Source organism: Equus przewalskii, chromosome 12 (genome assembly GCF_037783145.1).
Source record: "Equus przewalskii isolate Varuska chromosome 12, EquPr2, whole genome shotgun sequence".
Taxonomy (NCBI): domain Eukaryota; kingdom Metazoa; phylum Chordata; class Mammalia; order Perissodactyla; family Equidae; genus Equus; species Equus przewalskii.
The window spans coordinates 1956163-1980666 of NC_091842.1; the positions used below are offsets into that span (position 1 = coordinate 1956163).

At 58.3% G+C, this 24504-nt stretch overlaps 1 protein-coding gene across 1 annotated transcript in view; it reads left to right on the plus strand.

Moving 5' to 3' along the window:
• Nucleotides 1-20644, plus strand: part of LOC103551757 (kinesin-like protein KIF19) — a 50748-nt gene extending 30104 nt beyond the window's left edge. Inside the window, exons 13-20 of the mRNA XM_070568928.1 lie at nt 177-447; nt 3602-3723; nt 5464-5582; nt 8979-9087; nt 10770-11117; nt 12314-12467; nt 17514-17621; nt 18126-20644. Of these exons, the coding sequence (XP_070425029.1) occupies nt 177-447; nt 3602-3723; nt 5464-5582; nt 8979-9087; nt 10770-11117; nt 12314-12467; nt 17514-17621; nt 18126-18226 (1332 nt within the window). The 3' untranslated portion in view covers nt 18227-20644. The remainder of the gene's footprint in view (nt 1-176; nt 448-3601; nt 3724-5463; nt 5583-8978; nt 9088-10769; nt 11118-12313; nt 12468-17513; nt 17622-18125) is intronic.
• Nucleotides 20645-24504: the final 3860 nt, after the last annotated feature.

Consider the following 24504-nt stretch of genomic DNA (forward strand, 5'->3'; position numbering starts at 1 on the left):
ATCAGATACAGACAATAAAGGACGCAGTTAACGTGGGTGACAGCCACACGTCCTCAGAGCCAGTCCCCCCCGTGTTTGCGTGAGTGCGACTTGCAAACCCAAGCATGTGAGGACGAGCAGACCTGGGAGCAGAGGGCCCCCGGGCGTCCGCCCTGAACCCCTGGTCTCTCCGCCAGGCCGGGCTGGAGCAGCGGCTGGCCGACGCCAAGAAGAAGGCCTCGCAGATGGAGAAGCTGCTGCCCCAGCAGGTGGTCAGCGAGGACCAGAGGGAGGTGCTGCGGCTGCTGTGCAGGGCGCACGAGCTGGAGGTGGAGAACACAGAGCTGCAGGCCCGTGGCCTGCGCAGCAAGAACCTGCTGTGCCAGAAGGACCTTGTGATCCGACGCTACCAGCAGCACCGGCTGCTCTGCGAGCACATCATCCAGGACCAACGGCAGCTGCTTCAGGGTGAGCCCGCCCCGCCCGCCCCGCCCGGCACCGCTGGCTTTCAACATTGCTGTTTCTGGAGAGAGTAGGCGGAGTACTTGATCAAAAAAAAAACTCAGTCCCAAATGGCAGGCCAGCAGACGCCTGTCTCCCTGCGGTCCCACCCCTGCCCGGCCCACTGCTCCCAGCCGTCTGCACGTCCCCTGTAGATGGTCTGTGCAATGCGTGCGCACATAAACGGAGTTTTTACACTAACAGGAGCGCGCCGTGCACACTGTCCAGTGCTCCCCTTCTCTCGCTTACCTGGATGTCCTGGAAACTGCTTTATAAGAGCACGGCGACCTGCCTCGTCTGCGGAAATGCACTGGGTTTTTTTAACCATCTCTGCAGGGGATGCTTGGGGTGTCTGTTACTACACCCCCTCTTTCCCTCCTGTGCTCTCCGTGGGCGGCGGCTCGGAGGCTGCCTCTCCTTCCTGTCGTCCCTTAGCTCCTGCCTCCGACTTTCTCTTCTTTCTTGACTTCCTATTTTGATAGAATTTGAGATTTAGAGAGAAATTGCAATACTACAGAGAATTCCTCCAGATTCTAAGGATTAACGTTTTTCACTTTTTTTTTTTTTTTTTTTGAGGAAGATTAGCCCTGAGCTAACATCTGCCGCCAATCCTCCTCTTTTTGCTGAGGAAGACGGGTCCTGAGCTAACATCCGTGCCCATCTTCCTCTACTTTGTATGTGGGACGCCTACCACAGCATGGCCTGCCACGCGGTGCCGTGTCTGCACCCAGGATCCAAACCGGCAAACCCCAGGCCACTGAAGTGGAACGTGCGTGCTTAACTGCTGCCCCACCGGGCTGGCCCCTGTTTTTCACTTTTATTTCACATTTTCTCTCTCTTTCTGTGTTTCTTCCTCCTAAGCCATTTTGGGATGCCCTTAAATACTGTAGGGTATCTTTTCTAAGACAAGGACAGTCTTTTCTATCATCCGGGATATTGACAGGGATGTGGTGTTAATTGACAGGCCTCCTTTGAATCGTGCCTGGTGCCCCCGCAATGTCCCCTGGATGGCCATTGCATTCAGTTGTCACCTCTTGCTTTTTCTGAATTCACTGGTGACCCAAGCAGCTCACTGGGACAACAGGATGGCTGCGTCAAACTGAGATTACCAACGTCATCAGAGGACGTGGAAACTTCCAGAAACCAAGTGCTCTCTTGGGCTTCGTTTAGGATTGGTTGCGGGGTGGGGGAACCCCACACGGTTCCTCTCCCTCCCACCCCGTGGAGTTGCCACAGGGCGTGGAGCAGTTACACAGGCCTCCCCTCGATTTCTTTGTGCGTCTGTAGCAGGTGGTGAGTTCGAGGAGCACACGGTGGGGGACAGGAAAGGAGCTGAGGCTCGTCGTCTGTGCCCGGCTCCTGTTCCCTCCTCCATAATGTGTTCCCTCTGAGCTCATGCCGGGCTCTCTCTTTGTCACCAGATGCGGGGGGAAGAGGAAAGGAATTAACACCTGTTCTTTTACCGTTTCGTTCACTCGCTCAGTCATTTGACAAACCTTTTTGGAACGCAGGTGTTGAGCAGTAGGCAGGACCTGTCCTCATGGAGCCACTGGTCTCCTTTGGGGTGGCAGACACAGATAGCTAATCGCAGAATTACGTAATTTCAAACCGGGACGAAAGCCATAAAGGAGACACGCAGAGAGCCCTGGGAACAGAGGATGGGCGCTGGCCCGACCTCGTCCGAGGGGTGGTGATCAGAGAAGGTTCTGGGAAGAGATGACACTCGAGCTGTGACCTGAAGGACGAGGAGGCCTCAACTAGGGAGAGCGGAGCACAGCTGAGGCCTCAGTGCACATGTGTGCGTGTACGTATGCACGCACGAGTGTGCACGTGTCTGTGCGTGTGTCACGTTTGGGGCTGGGAGGAGCTTGGTGTGTTCACACGTCGTCATCATCATCATCATCATTGTATTTTTACGGTGAACACTTATTTAGGCTGAGGAATGAGTTCTCCTTTGGGGAGGCATCTCTCGGGTCCTTTTATAATGGGAACAAGGCACTTTATTTTAAAAAAACTATAGGGCCGGCCCAGTGGCACAGCAGTTAAGTGCGCACGTTCCATTCTGGCAGCCCGGGGTTCGCCAGTTCGGATCCCGGATGCAGACATGGCACCGCTTGGTAAGCCATGCTGTGGCAGGCATCCCACATATAAAGTAGAGGAAGATGGGCACAGATGTGAGCTCAGGGCCAGTCTTCCTCAGCAAAAAGAGGAGGACTGGCAGCAGATGTTAGCTCAGTGCTAATCTTCCTCAAAAAAAAAACAAAAACAAAAAACTGTAACTGCATTAAAGAATGTTTTGGAACAGAAAACAGGTAACCTATAACCTACCCCCTTTCTCGTCCCTGCCTGTAAGCGGTGGAATTTTGTCAGAGCTGTAATTATGCCGTCTTTTAACTTCTGACTTCAACTTTGCCGAGGTAAAGTTTACAAGACGTAAAACTCACCGTTTTAACCATTTTAAAGTATAGAACTCAGGGGCATTTAGCTCGCCCGCGGTGCTGTGCAACCGTCACCTCTATCCAGTTCCAAAACATTCCCTCTAGTCGCTAAGAAACCGCGTAGCCGTGAAGCCCTCACTCCCCACCCCTCCCCCGGCCCCTTGGCATCCGCGAATCTGCTTTCTTCTCGGCAGATTTGCCCGTTCCGGACATTTCTTGTAAATGGGATCACTCACTGTGTGGTCTTTTGTGTCTGGCTTCCTCCGCCGTGTTGTAATGTGCGCCAGAACCCCACTCCTTTTCATGGCTGAGTAATATTCCATCGACAGATCGCATTTTGTTTCCCTTTCTCCAGTTGGTGGACACTGGGTTGTTTCCACCCTCTGGCTGCTGTGAACATGGGTGTGCGAGATTTGTTTGAACACCTGTTTTCAATTCTAGGAGTGGTTCTTTACCTTTTAAATTAAATGTTATTTATACTTTCGAATTGTTGATAATATTATTCTACTATTAAAGGCCATATGTGAACATCATAGAAAACTTTTACAATAGGGAGACTTATAAGACAGAAACCTCGCTCTCCAGGAAAAACCTCTTTTATAATTTCAAACTTCCAAGCCAGGATGCTGTCTTTCTAACGAGCGACGGTGCTCCCGCTGACCTCTGCCCCCTGGCCCCCGCAGACGGCGGCATCCCGGAGCCGGAACCACTGGCCCAGCGCTACCGCCTGTACTCCCGCGAGCTGGGCGAGGGCGCGCTGCCCCGCCTGCTGCTGCTGCACTCCGTGCTGGCCAGCTCCCTGCGGGTGAGTCCGACCCGCCACCCGGGCCTGAGCCCCGCCTGTGCGCCAGGCCCCATGGGGGGACCTGCCCCTGAAACGGACGGGGGAGACGGGAACCCCATGAACCAGGCTGCCCAGAGCCGGAAGCCCCCCCAGTGCTGGCCGGGCCGGGGCTCAAGGAGGGCCCTGAAGCCCCGCTGGGTGGCGTCCCTGGGGCGGGTCTGTGTGCGGGTCCCCCGCGTCTGTGACCCTTGGCTGTTGCTGACGATTCCACGTGGGAGACCAGAGGCCGATGGGGAGGAAGCCTGGGCGTGGGGTGCACCTTGTTAACTCGGTGACCCCAGAGAGGCTCCTCTGGGAACCTCAGCACAAGTCTCCCAGCTTTAGTTCTTTCTTCTTGGGCTGTCACTTCTCTGGGGGGCGGGGGACCCTCCAGGCTCCCGCATGAGGACGGCGTCTGGTGCCGCCCTGGAGGAGCAGGCCCGGGGAGGGCTCTGCGTTCATTATTTAGACCAAAGCTGGTGTCACAGCTCCACCTGGGCCCTGGACGAGGCCTGGTGTCTCCCAGCCACAGACCCTCTGCTTTGCCATCTCGGGAGAAGAAAGGAGACACTTCCAGGCTTCGACCAGCATGGCGGGGGGGGCAGGTGCCCAGAGTGTGGCGTGAGGGCGGGGGTCCAGGGATCCGTCTGTGTCTAAACCCACTTCCCCATCCCCAGTAACAGAGGGACCAGGCACCGACACTGTAGCTTTGGAGGTCGTACCATGTGGCTCTGGATTGTTCTCAGCTTCCGCTGCTGCCAGCCGGGACTGGCTCTCCTGGGTCCGCGGGTTCAGCCCCGACTTGGATATCTGGCTTCCCGCTTACAGAATGTCATTGCCACGTGCCCCGCTCTCCCACTCTGCCCGTACACGTGCCTCAGAACAATCCCTTTCCTATAGTCTGTGTCGGGTCCCCAAGACCACGTGCAGGGTTGGTCCGTGAGAAGGACTCACAGAACTCAGAAAAGCTATTGCTCCAAACGGAAACTCTGTCCCCATTAAACACTGACCACTCCTCCCCCTCCTCCTCCCCTGGCGCCCCGCATCCTACCTTCCGTCTCTAAGAATGTGACTCCTCCAGGTCCTCACGTAAGTGGGATCCTACGGGACTTGTCCTTTTGTGACTGGCTTGTTTCCTTCGGCGTGATGTCCTCAAACTTCGTCCGTGTTGTAGCAGGTGTCACAACCTCCTTCCTTTCAAGGCTGGATAACATGGCCTCGTGTGCATGGACCACACTGTGTTGATCCGTTCATCCCTCGGTGGGCACTGGGGTTGCTTCCAGCTCTTGGCGATTGTGATCATGCTGCTGTGAACACGGGTGTGCGAGGACCTGTCTGAGTGGCTGCTTTCGCTTCTTTGGGTACAGACTGAGGAGTGGCATTGCTGGGTCCCCCCCGGGGGGGTCTATGTTTGACGTTTCGAGGACCTGCGGACTTTTGAGGGTGCTCTGACAACAGCGTCTCCTTTGTGCCCTGTTTGTGCCCGAGGGTCCAGGCCGCAGCCTGGCGCTCATCCCTCCACGGGGCCTCCTTTCTGTCTGGGGTGGATGTGCAACGGGAAATGAGCACATGGGCTGGCTCGCCAGCCTCCCTGCTGGGTGGTTTCCCCCGTGTGGTGGCCAGGAGGAAAGGGGACCCTCAGGGACCTCCACTCGACAGTGACACTGCTTGCCTGCGTCCACGGGCCGTGCCGCCTCCCGCAGCTCCTCTCTTTCGTCCCAGGATGGCTCCGTCCTGAGCCTGTCTCCCCCGCCAGAGGAGTCCAGCCGAGAGCAGCCGGACGACAGGAAGGACCTCCCGTGGGGGGCCCAGTTTGAGCCGATGCTGCTGGAGACGGACAGGTAACGCTTCCCCGGGTGCGTACAGAGCCCCCCCCCTTTCCTCCTGTGACGTGCGGCTAACGTCCCCTTCCTCCGGCCTGTTTTAAGAAGGATGAGGATGTCCTAGGAGGTGCCTGCTGCCCGGAGCCATTCTGAGGTTGGGAGTTTGATGCTAAAAGACCCTTTTCACTTTCTCTATATTTTTGTTCCCTGTCAGCCACTTCCTCCCACCCTCGGTGCTTTTTTCCCTTTTTCTCTTCTTTTTACTTTTTGTTTTGCTATTTCCCGTCACCCCAAAACTTAGACCGGTAAGTTGAAAACCCATCAGCTGGTCACCTAGTTTGAATAGTTAACGTTTGGCCAGTTTTTGTCGTCGTCAGCTCGGGCTGCTGTGACAAAACATGCAGGCGGGGCGGCTCCAACACGGACGTGTATTCTCTCACATTTTAAAGTAAAACAAAGCCTCGTGACCTTTCGCCCTCAGCAAGTTAGAGGGCGCTTCTAAAAATGGGGCGTTTCCCTCCACAACCACAGGCAGCCGTCAGCCCTGACAAAATTAGTGACACCTCCTGAACGTCACCCATCCCTGCCCTTGGTCGGATGCCCCCAGTTCTGCCCCAAATGCCTTTGCAGCTGGTTTGCTCAAACCAGAATGCCGGGAAGGCCCAGACCGTGCGTTTGGCTGTAATGCCCACGTCTAAGCCACGTCCTTCGGGGTAAGGAAGACCCCAGGGCTCCGGCAGAGGAGGGGCGATTCCCCTATTGCGTTCATGCGTGTGTGTGTGCCTGTGCACACGTGCATTTGTGTGCACACGTGTGTTTGCGCATGTCCGCACACTGTATGTGTTTTGCATGAGTGCGTGTGTGCTTTTGTTTGTGTGTTTTACATGGGTGAGTGTGCGTGTTTGTGTATGTGTGTGCGTGTGTGTGCATAAAAATAAAGTGCCCGCGTGCCCCCTACATCGAGACCAGATGCCCGTCCACGGGCTTCTGGTCGACACCCGTGTGAACCTGGGGCTCGACCCACTGACTGGAGAAGCCAGGCTTCCAGCCCTCCGCCTGGGGCGGCTCGTGGGCAGGCTGTGAGCCAGCCTGGGGCCCTCCACCTTGATCCTCAGGCTGGAGAGGAGGCGGGCTCGGCCTCGCCTCTTCCAGACCCGTACCTGCGGCAGCAGCTCAGGCCGGGGCCAGACCGCAGGCTGAGCCGCCTCGAGCCACGAGCTAGGACGATGCTCCCTGTTCAAGACGGCAGGAGAGGAGCTGAGACCCCCCGGCCGACGGGTTAGGCTGGCGCCACCCACGGCCCAACCTGAGGGGCCCACGCCAGGTTCCCATGGCAACGACAGAGGCCCGCCACAGGCGCCTCAGCAGGCTTGAGTCCCTGGGACCCTGTCCGTGGACGGTTGGCAGGCAGCCTGTAAGCCGGGCCAACCAGGGCCGGAGTCCTGGGTGTGCCAGCCCCCCACCCCTGACCTTGGTCCAGAGAGTGTCTTCTCTGAGCCTCAGGTGCCTCATCTCCAGGTGGGTCAACAGTACCTCCCCCGAGGGCCTGTAAGTGCCCGATGTGCACACAGTAACTAGAGCTGCGGTTATGGTGACAATGCAAATGCAAGGGGCGGAGGAGGGGAGCTGACCCGTCTGCCTCGCTCAAGCAGGACTCTGGTACAGGAGTTGTGCTTCTTTCCCAATTTCTCTCCTAACTTTCCAGTTGCTGTTGGTTCTGAGTCAGTCAGAATGCTTTTGGCTGCAGGTAACAGAATTCCTAAGGAGAGTGATCTAATCGAAACAGATGTGTATTGCCTGATGAGAATTTGGGAGGTGGGTGGACCTGGGGTGTTTAATTCAGTGACTCGGTGATGCCCAGGAGGCCCTAGGCGTTCCCCATCTCTCTGTTCTGCTGGCCCTGGCATGTAAATAATGTCTCCTCTTCTGGTCAAAAAGGCTGCCACAGCTCTGTAGATCACACCTTCATATAACCACATCTAAAAGAGGAAGGGAGAGGCTGGAGTTTCTTTCTCATCTGGGAGAAAAATCCTTTCCAGAAGCTCCCCGAGTAGATGTGTCCTGACAACTCATTGGATGAAACTCGATCACGTGCTCACTCCTGGGCCGGTTCCCTAGGAAGAAGGGCAAAGAGGACCATGACAGGCTTGGGCCCACTGTGACCCATTTCCCGGGGCCAGACACACTGTCACACCAGACATCACTGGGGCTTGTTATCGAGGGAGACGGGCACTGGCTGCTGGGTGGGCAAACACCAGTGTCTGCCAGACCTCACGACCTACTCACTAAGCACCTACTGTGTGCCAGGCACTGAAACGTGAGCAAGATGGACACCGTCCCCGTCCTCAAAGGGCCATCCCTGTGGGTGCGAGGGGCAGGTGAGGCGAGGGTGAAGATTGCTCCCTGACCCCCAGGGAGGTTCTCCTGTCGCAGCCACCTCTCCTCCCTCCACGTGGGCTGGCTGGGGCCTTCCACCTGCTGTGGCGCATTTGCGGAGGGCCGCGCTCTGGGCGCGTGCACGATCTCATTGCACACGTGCACACAGGCTCGGAGTGGCCCGGGGTTCACCGAGAGGCTCGCCGTGAGCACGTGTCTCCAGTCCCTGCTCCTGGCCGCGGTGTTGCGCTGCCCTGTGCTCACCGGTGGTGCCCAGGGGCCTTGCCAGCCCATGCGGCCTCAACGCGCCACCATCAGCAAGCTCCTAACAGCCTTCGCTGTCAGAAGTCCCTTCCCCATCCAACGGCCAAAGTCGTCCACACATGGTCCTGTTCAAACTCATGTGGCTCTGCCCTGTCCTCCTCTCCTTGCTGTGCCTTGAATGCCCCAAGCTGGTCCCTGCCCCAGGGCCTTTGCCCGTGCTGTGCCCCCTGTCTGGAATATTCTCCCTGCAGCACTTGGCATGGCTCTCATTCTCGTTGTCTGGGTCTCGGCTTACGTGTTCCCTCCTGTTCTGTTTCCACCCCTGCTGACTGGGGGTACTGCCGTCCAGTTCTCGCACTGACCACCCAGCGTTGACATTAGGTCTCACCCGTTCCGGGCTCCCTTCTCCACAGGACCGTCCCCACAGCAGATGCCGCCTGCCGGTGGAGTCCCCAGGCCACCTGCACGTCTGTCTGTCTGGGTTCCCACAACCCCCTCGGGTTTGGTAATTCCCTAGAATGACCCATAGAACTGCGAACCACGCACGCCCGGCTCCGGGTGCGTCCCGCCTGGGCAGGTGACCGCGTGAGGACCAGGGTGGGTCAGGTGCAGGAGGGGGTGGTGAATGAGCCTCGCGTGGCCCCAAACCACTCGCCCGGACCCCGTGTGTAGCCGCAGGGACCGGGGGCTCCGGCTCTGGTTCGCTCCGGCCTGCAACGAAGGGCTGTGGGCCTGGCGGCCGACTCTGCTCACACCTCTGTGTTTCATCCGCAGCGACGGGTCCAAGTCATCGAAAGCCACGCCGTCGAAAAAGCCGGGAAAGCAAGACTCCCTTCTCCCTCCGTCTTCTCTCCGCGTCCTGCTAACGCCTCCAGTCCACGAGGTCGGTGTGCACGGCGTTAACCAGGGCCCTGGGGAGGCCACCCTTCCCCAGCAGGGTCACTGGGGCCCCGTCAGAGCTGCGCCAGGCCAGGGTCGAGTCAGGGAGAAGCTTCTGGAAGGAGGACTCTCCTTAGGCAGCCATCACAAGGGTAGTGACCACCCCCTGAGCCTGGCGCTGACCGATGTGTTTCAGTTGCCGAGTCAATGTCCTGGGGCTGCCGCCCAAAGCACACAGACGTTTGTCCCCTCCCAGCTCTGGAGGCCAGCAGCGTGGGATCCAGGGGTCGCAGGGCCCGCTCCCCTAAAAGGCTCCAGGGGAGGCTCGGTCCTGCCTCTTCCAGCACCTGGCATTCCTTGGCTGGTGGCTGCGTCCTCAATCTCTGCCTCTGTCTTCTCACGGCCTCCTCGTCTCTGCATCTCTCTGTTCTCTTCGTGTAAGGACACTAGTCCTGGGGTTTAGGGCCACCCTCAGCCCAGGATGCTCTCGTCTCGAGATCCGTAACTCAGTCACATCTGCAAAGACCCTCTTTCCAAGGAAGTTCCCGCTCTGAGGTCCTGGGTGGACGTGGCTTGGAGGGCGCCGTCCCCCTAGAGACACTCGCCAGCCACGTGAGGCCGGGGTGCTATGCCCTTGGGTCACAGACAAGGAGACTTAGAGAGGCCAGCGGCCGCTCTGTGAGCACTGGCTCCTCGTGGCTCAGCTGTGGGTGGGGGTGACCATGTCCCCCTGTGGGCTTAAATGAGTGAAGGACTTAGAAAGCGCTGTGCGGGCTCCTGTGACCTCCCAGGGTCCCCTCCTCCAGGGTGTGGGTGTTTTCCAGGCTCAGTTTCATCTAACGGCTGACAGCTTGGGCTCAGGAATCAGCCAGGCCTGGGTTCAGATCCCCGCTCTGCCCTTCGCTAGCTGTGTAACCTTGGGAAAGTTGCTTCACGTCTCTGAGCCTCTGTTTCTCCACTTGTAAAATGGTGGATCCAGGAACCTCAGGGCTGTGCGAGATTCAAGGAAACAAGGTCCAAAGGAGGAGGCCAGTCCTTCCTCTGGAGGAACCTCAGAGGGGCCCTTTCTCCTCCCCCTGAGATACTCCACGGCATCCTCTTCTCATTCCCGGACTTACTCAGTCTCCAACCTGAACTCCCGTGTCCCCTCCACTTCCTTCTATCCCTCTGTGGCGCCATCACAGTCTCTCTCCTGGCCGGGTGGCGGGAAACCCAATGGCAGATGTCAGAATCTCTGGCAGACAGGTGGGCTCGGGGAAGGAGGCAGCTGGGAGCCCGCACAGCTGGTAGTTTTGGTCCTTTCTCGTGAACCGTTATTCAGAGGCTGTTAGTACTCAGTACTACTCGTAACGGTAGAAGGAGTGGTTTCTGGATGCTTCTGGCCGCCTGCGTCGGGTCTCTGTGCCCCCTGCCCTTGCCGAGTGCTGGCGAGTTAGGGTCCTGCAGGAGAAGCCCCCGTCAGCAACGCTGGGAGCAGCCCTTGGGCGGGGCGACCTGAGGTCTGAGGGCGTCCAGGCCGGCCGGACTCCATCACACACCCTCCTTGGCCCTTGTTCCACCCCAAACGGTCTTCCCCTAAATCGACTACTTGCCTGGAGTCGCTGTCTCCGAGTCTGCTCCTGGGGGCCCAGCCGGGGGGCCGTGGGGACAGCCGGTGACGCCCGGCCGCCCTGCTGTCTCCTGCAGAAGCCAGGCTCCCTGCGCGCGGAGAGGGTGGCGCCCAGCCTGCGCTCCCCGGGAGGCCCGGAGCCGGGATCCCCACGGACAGCGGAGGCCCCGCTCAGCGCTCGGGCACTCAAGGAGATGGCCGCCAGCACCAAGAGCATCGCCCGCATCGCGGCCACCCGGCGCTTCCGGGCGCAGGACCGCGAGGCCGGCAGTGGCCGCTCCTCCCGCCACCTTCCGGAGGAGGTGGCCCGGGGCCCCAGCCCGGCGGACAGGAGGTGGCCTCACGCCAGCCTGTGCAGGGACCACTCCGGGGAGAGGAAGGCCAGGAGCCAGCGGTCGCCCTCTGTCACGTGGAGCGTGCAGCCGGTGGGTGGACACTGCCCGGCGCTCGGGTCCCAGGGGTCAGGGATGGACCTCTCAGAGTCACGGGGGGCGCAGGGGCCCTGACGCCTGGGGGATGGAAGCAGAAACCGGAGCCCCCACATCCCTGTTTCCATCTCCCCCTCCTTCAGATCCGAAGCCACATGTGCACGTGTTTTACGCAGCTAGAATCCCCTGGAAATCTAGCTTTGTGCCCTGGATTTTTTCTTTAACATTATTCCATAAATTTTCATGCATCTACATAGCATTTGTATTTTAACCTAAAAAAAGGACCTGCCTCGGTTCTGAAACACAGCGCAGGCGAGCTGCGAAGCGTGAACCACTGGGAGACGGTCCTTGGCCGCGGTGTCCACACAGGCCGGCCGCGGGCCCTCCGACGACACCCGCCACACGCCATCCCGTTCCGTGGCCGCTCTGTGGTTTTCGGTTCCCCTTTAAACGGCCACTCGGCCTGTCTTTCATTTTAGCCTGTTACGCAGAATGCTTCAGGGTCCCCCTGTGAAGGGTATTTTTCATTTCTAATTCCTTTCTTGGGATGTCGGACAATGAAAAGTGGGAGAGTCCCAGCGAAGTAGGATTAGGCAAAAATGAGAGCGTCTTCACAGCGTCAGAGGGAGAGGTTCATTGTAAGGAACTGGCCCGTGCAATCATGGAGGCCGACAAATCCCAGATCAGCAGTCGGACAGCTGGAGTCCCAGGAGAGCCGATGTTTCGGTTCAAGTCCAAATGCAGGAAAACGCCAACGTCCCGGCTCAAGGCAGTCAGGCAGGAGGAGTCTCTGTTACTCCCAGGAGTCTTTTGTGCTCTTCAGGCCTTCAACTGATTGGGTGAGGCCCACCCCGATAGGGAGGGCCATCTGCTTTGCTCAGGCAAACGTTAACCATCACAGGGGGTTTAGATGAGAACCCCCTCCATGGGGGTGGGGGAGTTGAGCAGGGAAAATGGGAGGGACAAACAGCCAGGAGAGCATCGTTCCCGCATTCATTCATTCTTCCCTGGGGGTTGAAGGAGAATGTGAGTAGTGATTCTGTCCTTTGAGTTCACTGAGGCACCCCGCGTGTGTAGAGCAGTCTGGCACACAGTAGGCGCTTAATCAGTGCATGGCTTCAGCTCAGAATGACCTTGACGCTTCATTCCTCCCCACCTGCTCCCCTCTCCTGCTGTGTGATTTCTCCCTGCAGGCGATGGAGAAGCTTCAGCCCCCATCCATGGACCATTCGGCTGAGAGCCGGCCGCCCCCTGTGCTCCCTCAGCTGTCCAAGTCATCGGGAAAGAGCTTTTTCCCTGCTGTCCCAGCGGCCTCCAAGATAAAGCCCAGCCTCAGTTTCCATGCAGGTACAGGATCAAAAAAAAGAAAACAGTGTGTCAGGGTTTTTTCTGTATCTTGAGACTCTTCCCCTCCTCTCAAATGTAAATCTTTGGAAAGTGTGGCCCTTTGGGCTGTTATCAGTTGTCTGCTCCTTGGTGTGAATGAGTTTCAGGCGTTAGGGGCAGTGAGTGGGCGAAGGCCTCCAGCTTCATCAAAAGAAATATTTACAGAGGCATCAATTTTGTTTCTGGCCCGCCTGACACCCTAGTAGAGTTTAAAATAATGATTAAAATTGTGCATGTATGACGGGCTGCCGTTATTCAGTCTGTACCCTTGACCCCTACGGCTTCTTTCAGGATACGGTTTGAATCCTGGCTCCTGTGCTGGCTGTCGTTACAAAAATAGTATATGCTCATTGTGCAAACTTGGGAATATCGAGAAAATTATAAATCAGAAAAAAACCACTTGTACACCCCACCACCCAGACACGATAAGACGACTTCCTCACCGTGGGTGGACAGTGACGGGAGCGTCTCTCCCGTATTCTAGGATATTGGGGTTGTTTCCGGTTTGTCACAAGAGCAGACGGGTGGACGTCAGTGTTTAGAAAGGCGCGTGGCAGTCTGACGGCCCCGCAGCTTGTGACCCGTGGCCTGCATTCCGTCTTTCTCACAATGTGCATTTAGCCCTTCCAGTGGCTCACTGTCGTTATATTTACAAAAGCAGCCGTCCAGCAGAGCGCGGTGAAGACAGACCGGCACAGACCGGCGAGCCCGACCTCTCCAGGGGTGGTCAAGACGGCCTGTGTCGCTGTTTCCGCCACAGCAGCTCACGTTTATTTAGCACTTACTCCGTGCTGGCGCCTCCCGGTGTCAGGCCGTTTGTCCTCACGCTCGTGCTGGGAGGGGAGGAACGACTGTTATCCCCACGGTACAGAGGAGTAAATGGAGGCACAGAGACCTTAAGGGACTTGCCCAAGGTGGCACAGCTGGGAGGGGCAGAGCCGGGATTCAAAGCCAGGTAGGCTGGCTCTGACCCCCACCTCCAGACGTCCTTTCGTGTCCTGTTTGATTAGAGTTGCGTCTTCAGGGTCATCTTTAGGGCTCTCGGCATACGCTTCAACGATGGTGGAAGCAGCGGACACTCCCACGCTCTGTCTTGCTGGTGGGCGTGCACCTTCGCACAACCAGACTCACATGCACGCTTTCAAAGGCTTTTCGGGAACCTTTGATCTTGAGGACAAAGTTGAGATCTATCTGAGACTCCTCAGTTGGGCCACCGTCCTTGCTGGGAACGACACAGGCCTCCAGGAACGCTCAAGAAACTCAAAGCGCTTAAAAAAAAAAAACCACTGAAAGTGTCCTGCATCCTTATGGGATTTGCAGCCTTCCAAAAATTTTCTTTATTTTTTTTTTTCTGTTTGCATGTTCATAAAACAATAAAAAATCACAGCGAACGCAGAGCAGGTAGGAGTGGGGACTTCAAGAGCCAGGGGCCGGGGTGGCTGTCAGCCGCTCTCCTCCAGCCAGCCTCACGTCCTGCACTTGGAGGAGGGACCGTAGATAACAGGCATGGTGGCCACAGCAAGGCTCCACCGGAAGGTTCCAGCCTCCTCCGATACCCCCAGGCCAACCCCAGCTGCCGAGGCTGCTGTCTGCGCCGTCTACAGACGCGCCCCTTGGAACGTGTTTGTGTAGACGGTTGAAGGAGCAGAGCGAGCAGCAGTGGCCTCCTGCGGGGCGGTCCCCCGGCTCCAACAGCCATCGACGCTCTGCCGATTTTGTTTCTGCGCATTTCCTCTGTTTGTTTGTTATTTTCTTTCCCAGAGGCATTTCAAGAAATTCCCAGGTTGTGTCATTTCGCCCGTAAATATTTCAAGAGTGCTCTCGAACCGATGACAGAGTCTTACAGGTCGTAGTTAGAAGAATTAGGAGCAACTCCCTGAGATCATCTAATGCCCAGTCTGTGAACATAAGAAATCAGCCTTTTTCAGATAAAATGAGAGGACGGTAACTGGCGCTCTCGCTTGGCAAGAAAGAGGCACAGTGGAGCCGGGCTGAGCCCCCTTCGTGGACTCTGAGAAAAGGCTGGACCCTCTCTCCCAGCTGTGTCCACAGAGAGTCCCCGTGGGGGCAGAGGTTCTCTCCCCCACAACTGTGTGTTCCTGTGGCGGAAAAGTCAGAGCGATTAGAGTCAACGGTCCTTCAGGATCTGTAGCCCAGCTGGTTCAGATGGGGAAACTGAGGCCCGGAGAATGGAGGCGACGTCTCCAGGATCACATCGCACATTGATGGCACAGCCGGGACGGGCGCCCCCCGGTCCCTCCCACTGTGCCTGGCTGCCTCGTCTTGGAGCAAGAACATTTGTCCTGGGCAGGTGTCCACTGAGGCCTCCAGGTACCCCATTCTCCAGCCGCGGCCCTGCAGGTCTGAGCTGCAAACCGACCTGCCCAGGGAGCCCGGGGGTCACGCCCTCACGATGCTGGCTGAGGCCCCGGCTCCCCGGGGGAGGCTCCCTGGGCCGAGAGCCCCCGGGAGTTGCAATGAGATTGCTTGTTTGCGGTTTAGGGCAGCGGTGTTGCCGGTCCCGCATCCGTGTCCTGATGTGTATCGCCTCCGAGTGCGCGGTTCTGAGCCGCGGCCCTGGGTGCATCTGGGGGGGCGCAGAGCAGCATCACTTACGAGGCCAGTGGGTGCCAGGAAGGAGCAGAGTCGTTTATCATCCATCGCAACCCTATCCAATGGGTGCCCGGTTCGCAGAATGATAAACAGGGAGCAGAGAGGCGGAAGGAGCTCGCTGGGGCCACACGCAAACCTCCTGGGTCTCCGCAGGTGTTCCCGTCGTGGGGCCAGGCTTGAGACAGGCCTCCCTCACGCTGTCCTAGCTCATGTCAGGAGAGCGCAACCCGTTCCGAAACCCTCCTCAAAAGTGATCGAATTCCCCTAAACAGGGAGCTCTTCCCCCACTTCGTTAACACCCGGAGCCGCGTACAATGTTCCTGCCGAGAGCAGAGGTGGCAAACTGGCCGTTCGCACGCCAAACCCAGCCCCGAGCTTGGACGAGTCCGGTTGATCAGCACCACGTTTCAAAGCAGCGCGCGAAGTCAGATCGCACATAGGACACGAAAGTCCAGCTTCTCGTACAGGAGGAGGGTCTGGAGACGGGGCTCCCTCCCTCCCCGCCCGCAGAGCCTGGCTGGGCTGTCAGCTTTGCTCGGTGAGGTCTCCCTGCAACCCTAGCAGGTGGCCTGGCCGGAGGGACCGCACGTTGGACTTATGTCCTTGTGCATCGTCTTCCGTCCCTGCCGGTCTGTGGGCTCCGTGAGCTCAGGGATGTCAGTCTTGTTCGCTGCTGTGCGCCCAGGGCTCCCAGTGGTGCCTGCATGGGGTGGATGCTCCAGAAGTGACATCGAATGGACGGATGGACAAGTGCATGAATGGCCTCCCTGTCGCTGAGCCAAGGGTTCTGATGCTGTGAGCGTCGGGCGTGCTGTGTCTCCAGGCCTCCTTCCCTCAGCTGAGTTTCCTGCCTGGACCTTGTGTGCGTCTGCCTTTGCTGGCCCTGGAGTCCTTCAATTCCAACCCTCACCTTCGTTTAAAATTGAAGTAAAATTCACGTAACCACACTCACCTCTTAAGCGTGCAACACGTGGCATTTAATACATTTACCCTCTTGTGTACCCGCCACTGCTATCTAGTTCCAGAACGTTGCGTCGACCCAAAAGGAAACCCTGAACCCGTTAAGCAATACTCCATCACCTCTCCCCCGGCCCCTGGCAGTCGCGAATCGACGTCTGGTGTCTCTGGGTTCCCCGCTGCCGGCCATTTCCCGTGAATGGACTTGTACGACATGTGGCTTTGGGGTGTGGCTCTTTGAGGCAGCATCACGTTTCCAGGGTTCATTGAGGCTGGAGCAGGTGTTGGCGCTTCCTTCCCTTTGGTGGCTGAACAACACCCCATCGCATGGCCGCCCCGTGTTCGGTGTGTCCCTGCATCTGTCGGTGGACGTCTCGGTTGTGTCCACTCTCGGCTGCTGTGAATGTCTGCAGACAGGTTTCTGTTTAACTAGCTGTCTCCTTCTTTGCGATGTATACCCAAGAGGGGGATGGCTGCATCACGAAGTGGCTCTTGTCTACCCTTTCGGAAAACTGCCAAACTCTCTCCCGCGGTGGCCGCACCAGTTCCCCGTCCCGCCAGTGCTGTGCGAGGCTCCTGTCCTCGCTGACGCTTGCTGGTCTCTGCAACCCTCTCATTTGAAAGACAAGGAAACTGAGGCTCCGGGAGGGGGAGGGCCCTGCCGGGGGCCAGGTGAGGAGTTGGCTGCAGACGTGGCACCGAAGCCCGGGCCTCACCTCTGCGTCCGGCCACTGATTCATGAGACTTTATGGAGCCCCTGGGAAGGTCGAGCTCTCGGCCAGGCCCTTGGGAGATGGCGGGACACGAAATGGGGCCCTTCCCCTTGGGGAGCAGACGTTGAATTCGGGGAGCCGGATGGATCCGCATGAGACGTGTCGGGCAGTGACAGGTGTTGGGAAGAGAACAAAGCAGGCGAAGAGGACAGAGTGTAGGAGGTGTCTGAGGACAGCGGGTCTGAAGCCCAGGCGGTCAGGGGCCTCCCTGTGGGTGACCTGAGGAGGTGGGACCCCAACCCGTCTCTAGGGGAGAACCCACTTCTCTCCCCTCCCCCTGCGTCCTTTTCCGTTGGATGATGTTTCTGATTAAACTCTGTTCAATAAACCCAGAAAGGCCTCTTCATTGCCAGGTAACGGCCAGCTAAGGGCGCTGAGGGAACAGCACAGAGAAGGAGAGGAAGAGCACGGTCGCAGGGGGAGGGAAAAGGGACTAAAGCCAGAGGAGAGAGAAAGTTCCGGAAAGGACAGAGAGCAGGAATTCGCGTAAAAATAATCCTCTGACACGGCTGTGGGGAGGACACAGGAGGCAACCTCAGTGAAGGGCCAGCACGGAGTGGGCACTCAGAGCATCACGGCTGTTACTCATTATTTCGTTTTATTCCCAGGACTCTCTGGCTGGTCCCTGAAAGTAATATTCTCTTCTCTGCGGTTCACGGTTTAGATGACAACACGCTCCACGTGCCGGAGGTCAACTTCACCTTCCCCAGCGCCGTGTGGCAGAGCAGCAGCAGCCCCAGCAGGGTGCCCCTCCTGCCGCGGGACATCCGAGGTCAGTGCCGGCCTGTGCCCTCCGGGTGCCATCGCGTAGCTCCGCTCCAGGGGCGTCCAGGATTCTCATGCTCCGTGGGGAGAAGTCAGGGAGTGACAGGAGGACACGAACCTCAGACGTGACCCCTCACCAAGCACCCTCATCTGTCAGGAGTGGCAGCAGGACACGCACGGCCTGTTTCGACAGCATGTGTCTGAATGTGGGGCATGGGAGATGGCGTGCAGGGATCCCCGGTCCTCACTGCGTGCGTCCTCCACAGTGGAGAAAGTGGCTGAGGGAGTCCCGCGGGCAGGCCTGGTGTTGCTACAGGAGCAGAGGCCGAGATGCACTCGGAAGTGAGGGCCCCAGTTTGGTGGCAAAGTCCCACGGGGCCCAGAAGGTGGCCCGGGGCCCAGGCAGGGCTGGGGCATCCGCACTGGGCAGGACCTCACCGTGACCCCTGCTGGGACTCCGGCTTCCCTGGGGTGGCCTTGAGCACCGACTGAAGCGTCCCCACCCCTCCAGGGTCTACAGACAGCGGAGGCCACCACCACAGCCCGCAGTCCCCCAGCAACGTCCGCAGGCACCGCAGCGGCAGCGCCAAGAGGTCAAGAAGACCCAAGTGACGATGGCGGCGGGCAGAGCGGGAGGCGGCAGGGGACCCGCGCACGGGCTCTCTGCCCCGGAGCTGGAGTGGACAGATGCCGGCCCTGGCAGGGCCCCTCTGGGGGCGGCCCGCCCCAGCCTCCCACAGCCCTTTGTCCCGGTGGCACCTCCCCCCCACCTTCAGAGGCAGGCTGTCCGTGAAGTGACACAGCCTTCCCAGGACCCCTCCCTGGGTGCCAGGGCCTTTTCCGGGGCCTTCCCGCCCAGGACCACTGCACACGGCGTGTTCTGCTCCGGGAGAGTGCGCTCTGTGTGTTAGGACGCCAGGCCATCCCCCTCCAGGTCAGGCTCAGGCTGCAAACCACAGGGGACACCCGAGTGGCCACCAGCATCGTGTATTAGCCGGGATTCTCCAGAGAAACAGAACCAATGGGGGTGTGTGCGTGTGTGTGTGTGCACGTGCGTGTACACAAAAGAGAGAGAGGTCAAGGCTTCCTTTAAGGAGTGGCTCATGTGACTGCAGGGCTGGCCCGTCTGAAGCCCGCAGGGCGGCCTGGAGACCCGAGGAAGAGCTGCGGCCACAGCCTCGAGTCTGGGGGAAGACTTCCCTCTTCCTCGGGGGTCTCAGTCTTTTTTTCTTCAACTTGATGCAGGCTCGGTGAGCCGAGGAGTTGAAGGAAAGATTTCTTGGACTCTCAAGGTCTGGCAGTAGTGCTGTTTTATTTAGAGAATAGTGTGGAATAGCATGGGGACAGGACCCACGGGCAGTCAGGCTGCTGCATGGGGACAGGACCCACGGGCAGTCAGAGCTGCTGCTGCCGCTTCTGCTGCCAACATGGGTGGAAAGTAAGGCTAAATTGAAGGCATAGGTATGTGAGCCATCTCTTTACAAGACAAAGGAAAGAACACGTAAAAAAGTTAAAATGGTATCAGTGCAGGTGCGGTCCGGCCATTGGGTGGTCCCACAACTTTTAGATGAGAATCAAATCGGATTAAGTAAAGGCCAGAAGCCACCACCCTAAATCAGTTACATGAGGTTGCCAGACAGTAACCAACTTAAGTTCTTGCCTTTGGCATTGACTAAGAGCTTCCAGAGACAAGGTCTTCTCCCTTCTTCCTGGCACAGAGAGGGAGGCAGCCCCACAGACGGAGGTTTCCCCTACAAATGTAAATGCCTCCCAACAAAGGGCGAGCAAACTCAGCTCCTCGGAGCCTGCTTCTCATCTGCAGTTTTAAAATTAACCAGCCTAAAATCCTCATCAAACTGATAGGGTGAGGCCCACCCACATTCTGGAGAGTGGTCTGCTTGAGTCAGCCTACCTCCCGATTTCCATGTTAATCTCATCTGAAACATACCTTCACAGCAGCGTCCAGACCGGTGTCTGACCACACCTCTGGGTACCGTGGCCTGGCCAAGCTGATGCATAAAATTAACCCCCACGCTCCCCAGGCCTTGGCCAGCCTGCAGAGTGGCGCTGGTCACCTCCCCACGTGCACACAGGCTCCCGGACAAGCCGGGTGTCGGGGAAAGACAAGAACAGTCTCCCATTCCTATGCGGGAACCTCCCCACCCCCCACCGCGTCCTGACCTCCCTCTCAGCACCCTGAGGGCACGGAGAGGGGAAGCTGCCAACTGTCGGGAATGAGACGGAAACGTGAGGGGACGTGCGTCCAGCCCCAGAAACCCAAAACCCAAAGTCAGGGTTCCGATTGCCTTAGGATCGCACAGCTTCACTCAGTTTCCCTCAAGAGAGGAAAACGAGAACATCCCCGGGCACCGGCCCCTGGGAGCTGGGGCGTCAGCTCGCCTGGCTGTGCCTTCGGCCCTCGCCGTGGGGACCGGAGCCCCCTCCCTCGTGGCGGGCCCAGGGCGGGAACAGACGAGCTCTGTGGACTTGGGGGTTGGGCTGTGGCACGTCGGGGCCGGAGGTGGCGGGGGTGTCGTGGTCTTGCCCGTGGGTGGGAGGCGGTCGTCCTGGAACGTGCGTGTCTGGCACGTGGCCGGCTGCCCGTAAGTGCCGTGCAAACTGTCCAGACAGATGAGGTGGCCCGACCTCCCATCGCTGGAACACCTGCCATAGAGGAAGCAGTGCTGAGCTGCGTCGAAACCGGGTTGTCCCTTCTGGGGCTTCTTGAGGAGGGTGAGGAGGTGGGGAGGTGGGTCCCACGGATCTCGGGGAGTCTGCTGCCAGCTGTGCTGCAGACCTGCCGTGGGCACAGACCGACACCCATTTCCCTCGCCTGGAGGGAAGTGCCGAGCCAGGGTGGAGTGGGTGGAGTGGGAGGACTTCTGCTTTCCGGCCCCGGCCCCAGATCCCGGGTGGGGCAGAAATGGCTGGTTGCCCCCAATATCTGCTCTCTCTCTTCCATGAGAATAGAACCTCCCATTTTTAGCTGGCCACATGGCTCCCCAAATAAAGACTGTATTTCCCAGCCTCCTTTGCAGCTGCGTATGGCCGTGTTGCAAAGTTCCGACCAATGGGATATAAGCCAGAAGCAGCCGCTTCCAGGAATCTTTATCGTACAGGACCATCAGCATGTTCCTCGTGCCTCTTTTCTTCTCCACTTCCTCAGTCCTGCTGCCTGGAGTTTGAATGTGATGGCTGGAACTCTAGCTGCCATCTTGGGGCCATGAGGGCAAAGGCCATGCTTTAGGGAGGAAGGAGGGGGGAGCCGGAAGGAGCTTGGGTCTGCAAGGAGCAGAGATGCCTCAGCACTGTTAGCTCCCACCTCCGGACTTCAATGTGAAAGAGAAAGAAATGTCTCCCCGAAGACACTGTGGTTTGGTGAACCTCATCCTGGCTGATACACCAGGGGGACCCAGGCAGTCGGCAAGTCGTGGCTGGAGAAGTCTCTGGTACATTTGTGGAGTGACAGCAGGGGAGTAGAAATGGCAGCATGGGGGGACAAGGCACGGGGGTCAGGTATGGTCCCTGAGTTGTTCCTGGGGTGGTGTGAAAGTACAGCAGAAACTTCTGGTCTTCCTACACCCCGTCTTGAGTCAGGTCCAAAAGTTGGCCAAGAAAGAGCTGGTGGATCTCAGGGGTGGGGGGGCTCCACCGTGAGGCTGTGGAGTGGCCCATGTGTCGGAAAATAAGCTAAGGAGGCACTTACCTCCTAAGGGGTCCCAGCCTCATTGGGGGGTGTATTGGTCTGAGTTCCCACAAAACAGAACCAACAGGATGTATATATATGGAAAAGGATTCATTTTAAGGAATTGGCTCATGTGATTATGGAGGCCGGCAAGTCCCAAATCTGCAGGGCGGGCTGGTGGGCTGGAGCCCAAGGGCAGGGCTGGCGCTGCAGTTCAAGTCTGAGCCTGAAGGGGGAGGTCAACCTTTTGTTCTATTCAGGCCTTCAACTGATTGGACGAGGCCCACCTACATTATGGAGGACAAGTCGCTTCACCTGAAGTCCACTCATTTAAAAGTTAATCTCATCCAAAAACATCCTCATGGAATCATCCATATCCGGGCACTGTGGCCCAGCCACGTGGACATGTAAGATTAGCCATCCCAGAGGGGCCACGCCCAAGGGCCAGACGGGAGGCCAGCACGGGACCAGGAAGAGCCAGGATGGAGGAACACACACCCCCTCTGCACCAGCCACGGTGACAGCTGGGGAAGCCCCTGGGCTCAGGGTCAACTCGGTGAGGGCCGCTGAGGGAGGATCTCGAATTTGGCCCTGTTTGACCCCAAGATGACGGAGGAGAGTGACACAAGCATCCGCGTGCACCCAGGGCTTCCGTGTGAGTTCTGCCCGCGTCCGTGTGACATACAGACCATCCTGTGATCCCACCACGTTCAGAAAGACAGGAAATTACATAAAGCGAGAAATGAAAACGCCCTGCCCCGTCTCACGCCGGCTGAGAGGTGACTTCTCCTGAATGGTCGGGTGCGTGTTCTTCCCAGGGTCCCCTCCAAATGCCCCGAGGTGGAAGTGTGTCAGCTCAGGTCCCCAGGGATGTGGAGACTGTGACAAGACCATGGTGCCGGTGGCTCACTCGGGAGATGATGCCAGGAGGCGCGGGAGCAGGAAGAGACAGAGGCGCGGTGGGTCCCTGGGGCTGCAGCCAGGACCCCACGGGGCTCAGAGGCCAGCCTCTGGGGTTGACCCCGAGGGCCAGGAGGCACTGACCCTGCAGGGTGGGCTGTGTTTGCTGGGGCCGAGTCCCTGGCCGTGGAGGAGCCCTGGGGCAGAGAGCAAAAAGTCAGGAGTGAAACTCAGAGCCAGGGGCACGGCAGCCGGATCAGAGCTGTCCCCCGGCTGTGACACGGACTGGAGGCATCGGGGACGAGAAAGTCCTGTACACGCTCACACTCTCACACTCACACCCACGCGCCCGTCTCTGGCCTCCCTGCTGCTGCTCCCGCTGCCCCCTCTGCTCAGAACGCCCGGCCCCACCGTCTCCTGCAGCTCCTGGACCCTCCACAAGCCTCAGGGGCCCCCTCAGCCACTGGCTCGGTTACTTGGCCAGCAGGGGGCTGAGCCGGGATTCGAACCGAGCTCTGTGGCCTTTTCCCATGTCACCTCCAGAAGCCGGGTGGGATGCGCTGGGCAATACGGAGTCACAGCGTGTTCCTGAGCAGGGGAGAAACCTGAGCCTGCGTCGTCATTACCTGGCGCCTCGTAGCTGCTCAGCAAACTGAGGGCCGAGAGCTGGTGGATAAGGAAGGAGGATGTTAGAGAAACAGCGTCCTTAAGTGTGTGTGTGTGGGGGGGGGGGGGCGGGTGGTGAAACCTGGTGCGAATTTGTGTTATGGATGTGTACGTGTATGCATGCGTTTGTGTATGTGGAGGTGCTGGTGTGTGTGTGTCTACACCGACCCGTGTGTCTTGCATGGAACAGCTTTGGCAGGAAATCCCGCAGTGAGGGATGTGGTGGGCGGGAGACTCCCTTCTCATCGCACACGGTTTTGAACTATTTGGATTTTTACCGTGTTCCCGTGTGACCTAGTGAGAAAAAACTAATTATTTTTAAAACAGCCATAGCTCTATTAAATGTGGTGTGGGCAGCTCTCTGAGATTCGGCAACTGAAAAAAATAAAGGGTTCGGAAAAGTAGGTATGACACGATTTTACATCTGTATGACAACGAGTATATACACGTATACAAATGTGGTAGACACAGAGATTTCTGGAAGAATTCCCAGGAAGCAAAGACGAACTCCAGTGCCATGTGTGCAAAACCAAAGCGGCTGATTAGCGATGGGCTGGGGCCGTGGGGAGGGCAGCAAAGTCCCCTTCGAAAGGGCTCTTCCTTCTGCAGACAGATTCTCCCCAAGTTTCTGGAGCTGGCGGGGTCCCAGGTAAGCCCATGGGGTTTCAGGGCCCGTGTCAGGGCTGCGTGTGTGTGTATGTGTGTGTGCATCTGTCTGTGCCTGTGTGTGTGTGTGTGCCTATGTGTGTGTGTATGGATGTGTGCCTGTGTGTGTGTGCATCTGTGTGTGTATGGATGTGTGCCTATGTGTGTGTGTGCATCTGTGTGTGCCTGTGTGTGTGTGTGTGTGTATGTGTGCCTGTGCTGGGTGAGAACCATCCCACAGGGGCCCCTCCCAGGAGAGAGCGTTGCTCTGCCCTTGACGTTAGCAGGGCCGCCCTCCTGCAAGGTCGGCTCTGGGGCCCAGGGGTCAGCGTCCGCATCCTCTGCCAGATTCATGTCCACTGGGACCTCAGGACGGGACTTGGTTTCGAAATAGGGTCTTTGCAGATGTAATTAGTGAAGGATCTCGAGATCATCCTGGATTCAGGATGGGCCCCAAATCCAATGACAAGTGTCCTCGTAAGAAGGGGAGAAGACACGGAGACACAGAGGGAAGACAGCCACGGGAAGCTGGAGGCAAGGACTGGAGGGACATGACCACAGCCGAGGGGCACCAGGAAGCCCCAGAAGCCGGAGGAGGCAGGAAGGGTCCTCCCCTGGGGCTTTAGGAGGGAACGTGGCCCTGAGACACCTTGATTCCAGACTCCCGTCCTCCGGAGCTGTGAGGGGACAAATGTCTGTGTCTTGGTCATTTGTTAGAGCCGCAGTAGAAATCGGACAGTCTGGACGAGGCACCTGCATCCTGGACAAAGGGGACAGGAATGGGGAAGGGCAGGCCCTCTCAGCAGGGGTGCTGGGAGGCCAGGCCAGGTGCGTGGGGTCCCCGCCCGCCCACCTCAGCCCCTCCCCGTGCGCACCTGCAGTCCAGGGGCAGCCCCCGTACAAGGGGGCAGCCCTCACCCCGAGGGGGAGTCCCAGCCTCTCAGAGGGTCCCACAGGCCTGAGGCCCAGCTGTCCCCAAGAGCCACTGCTGGTT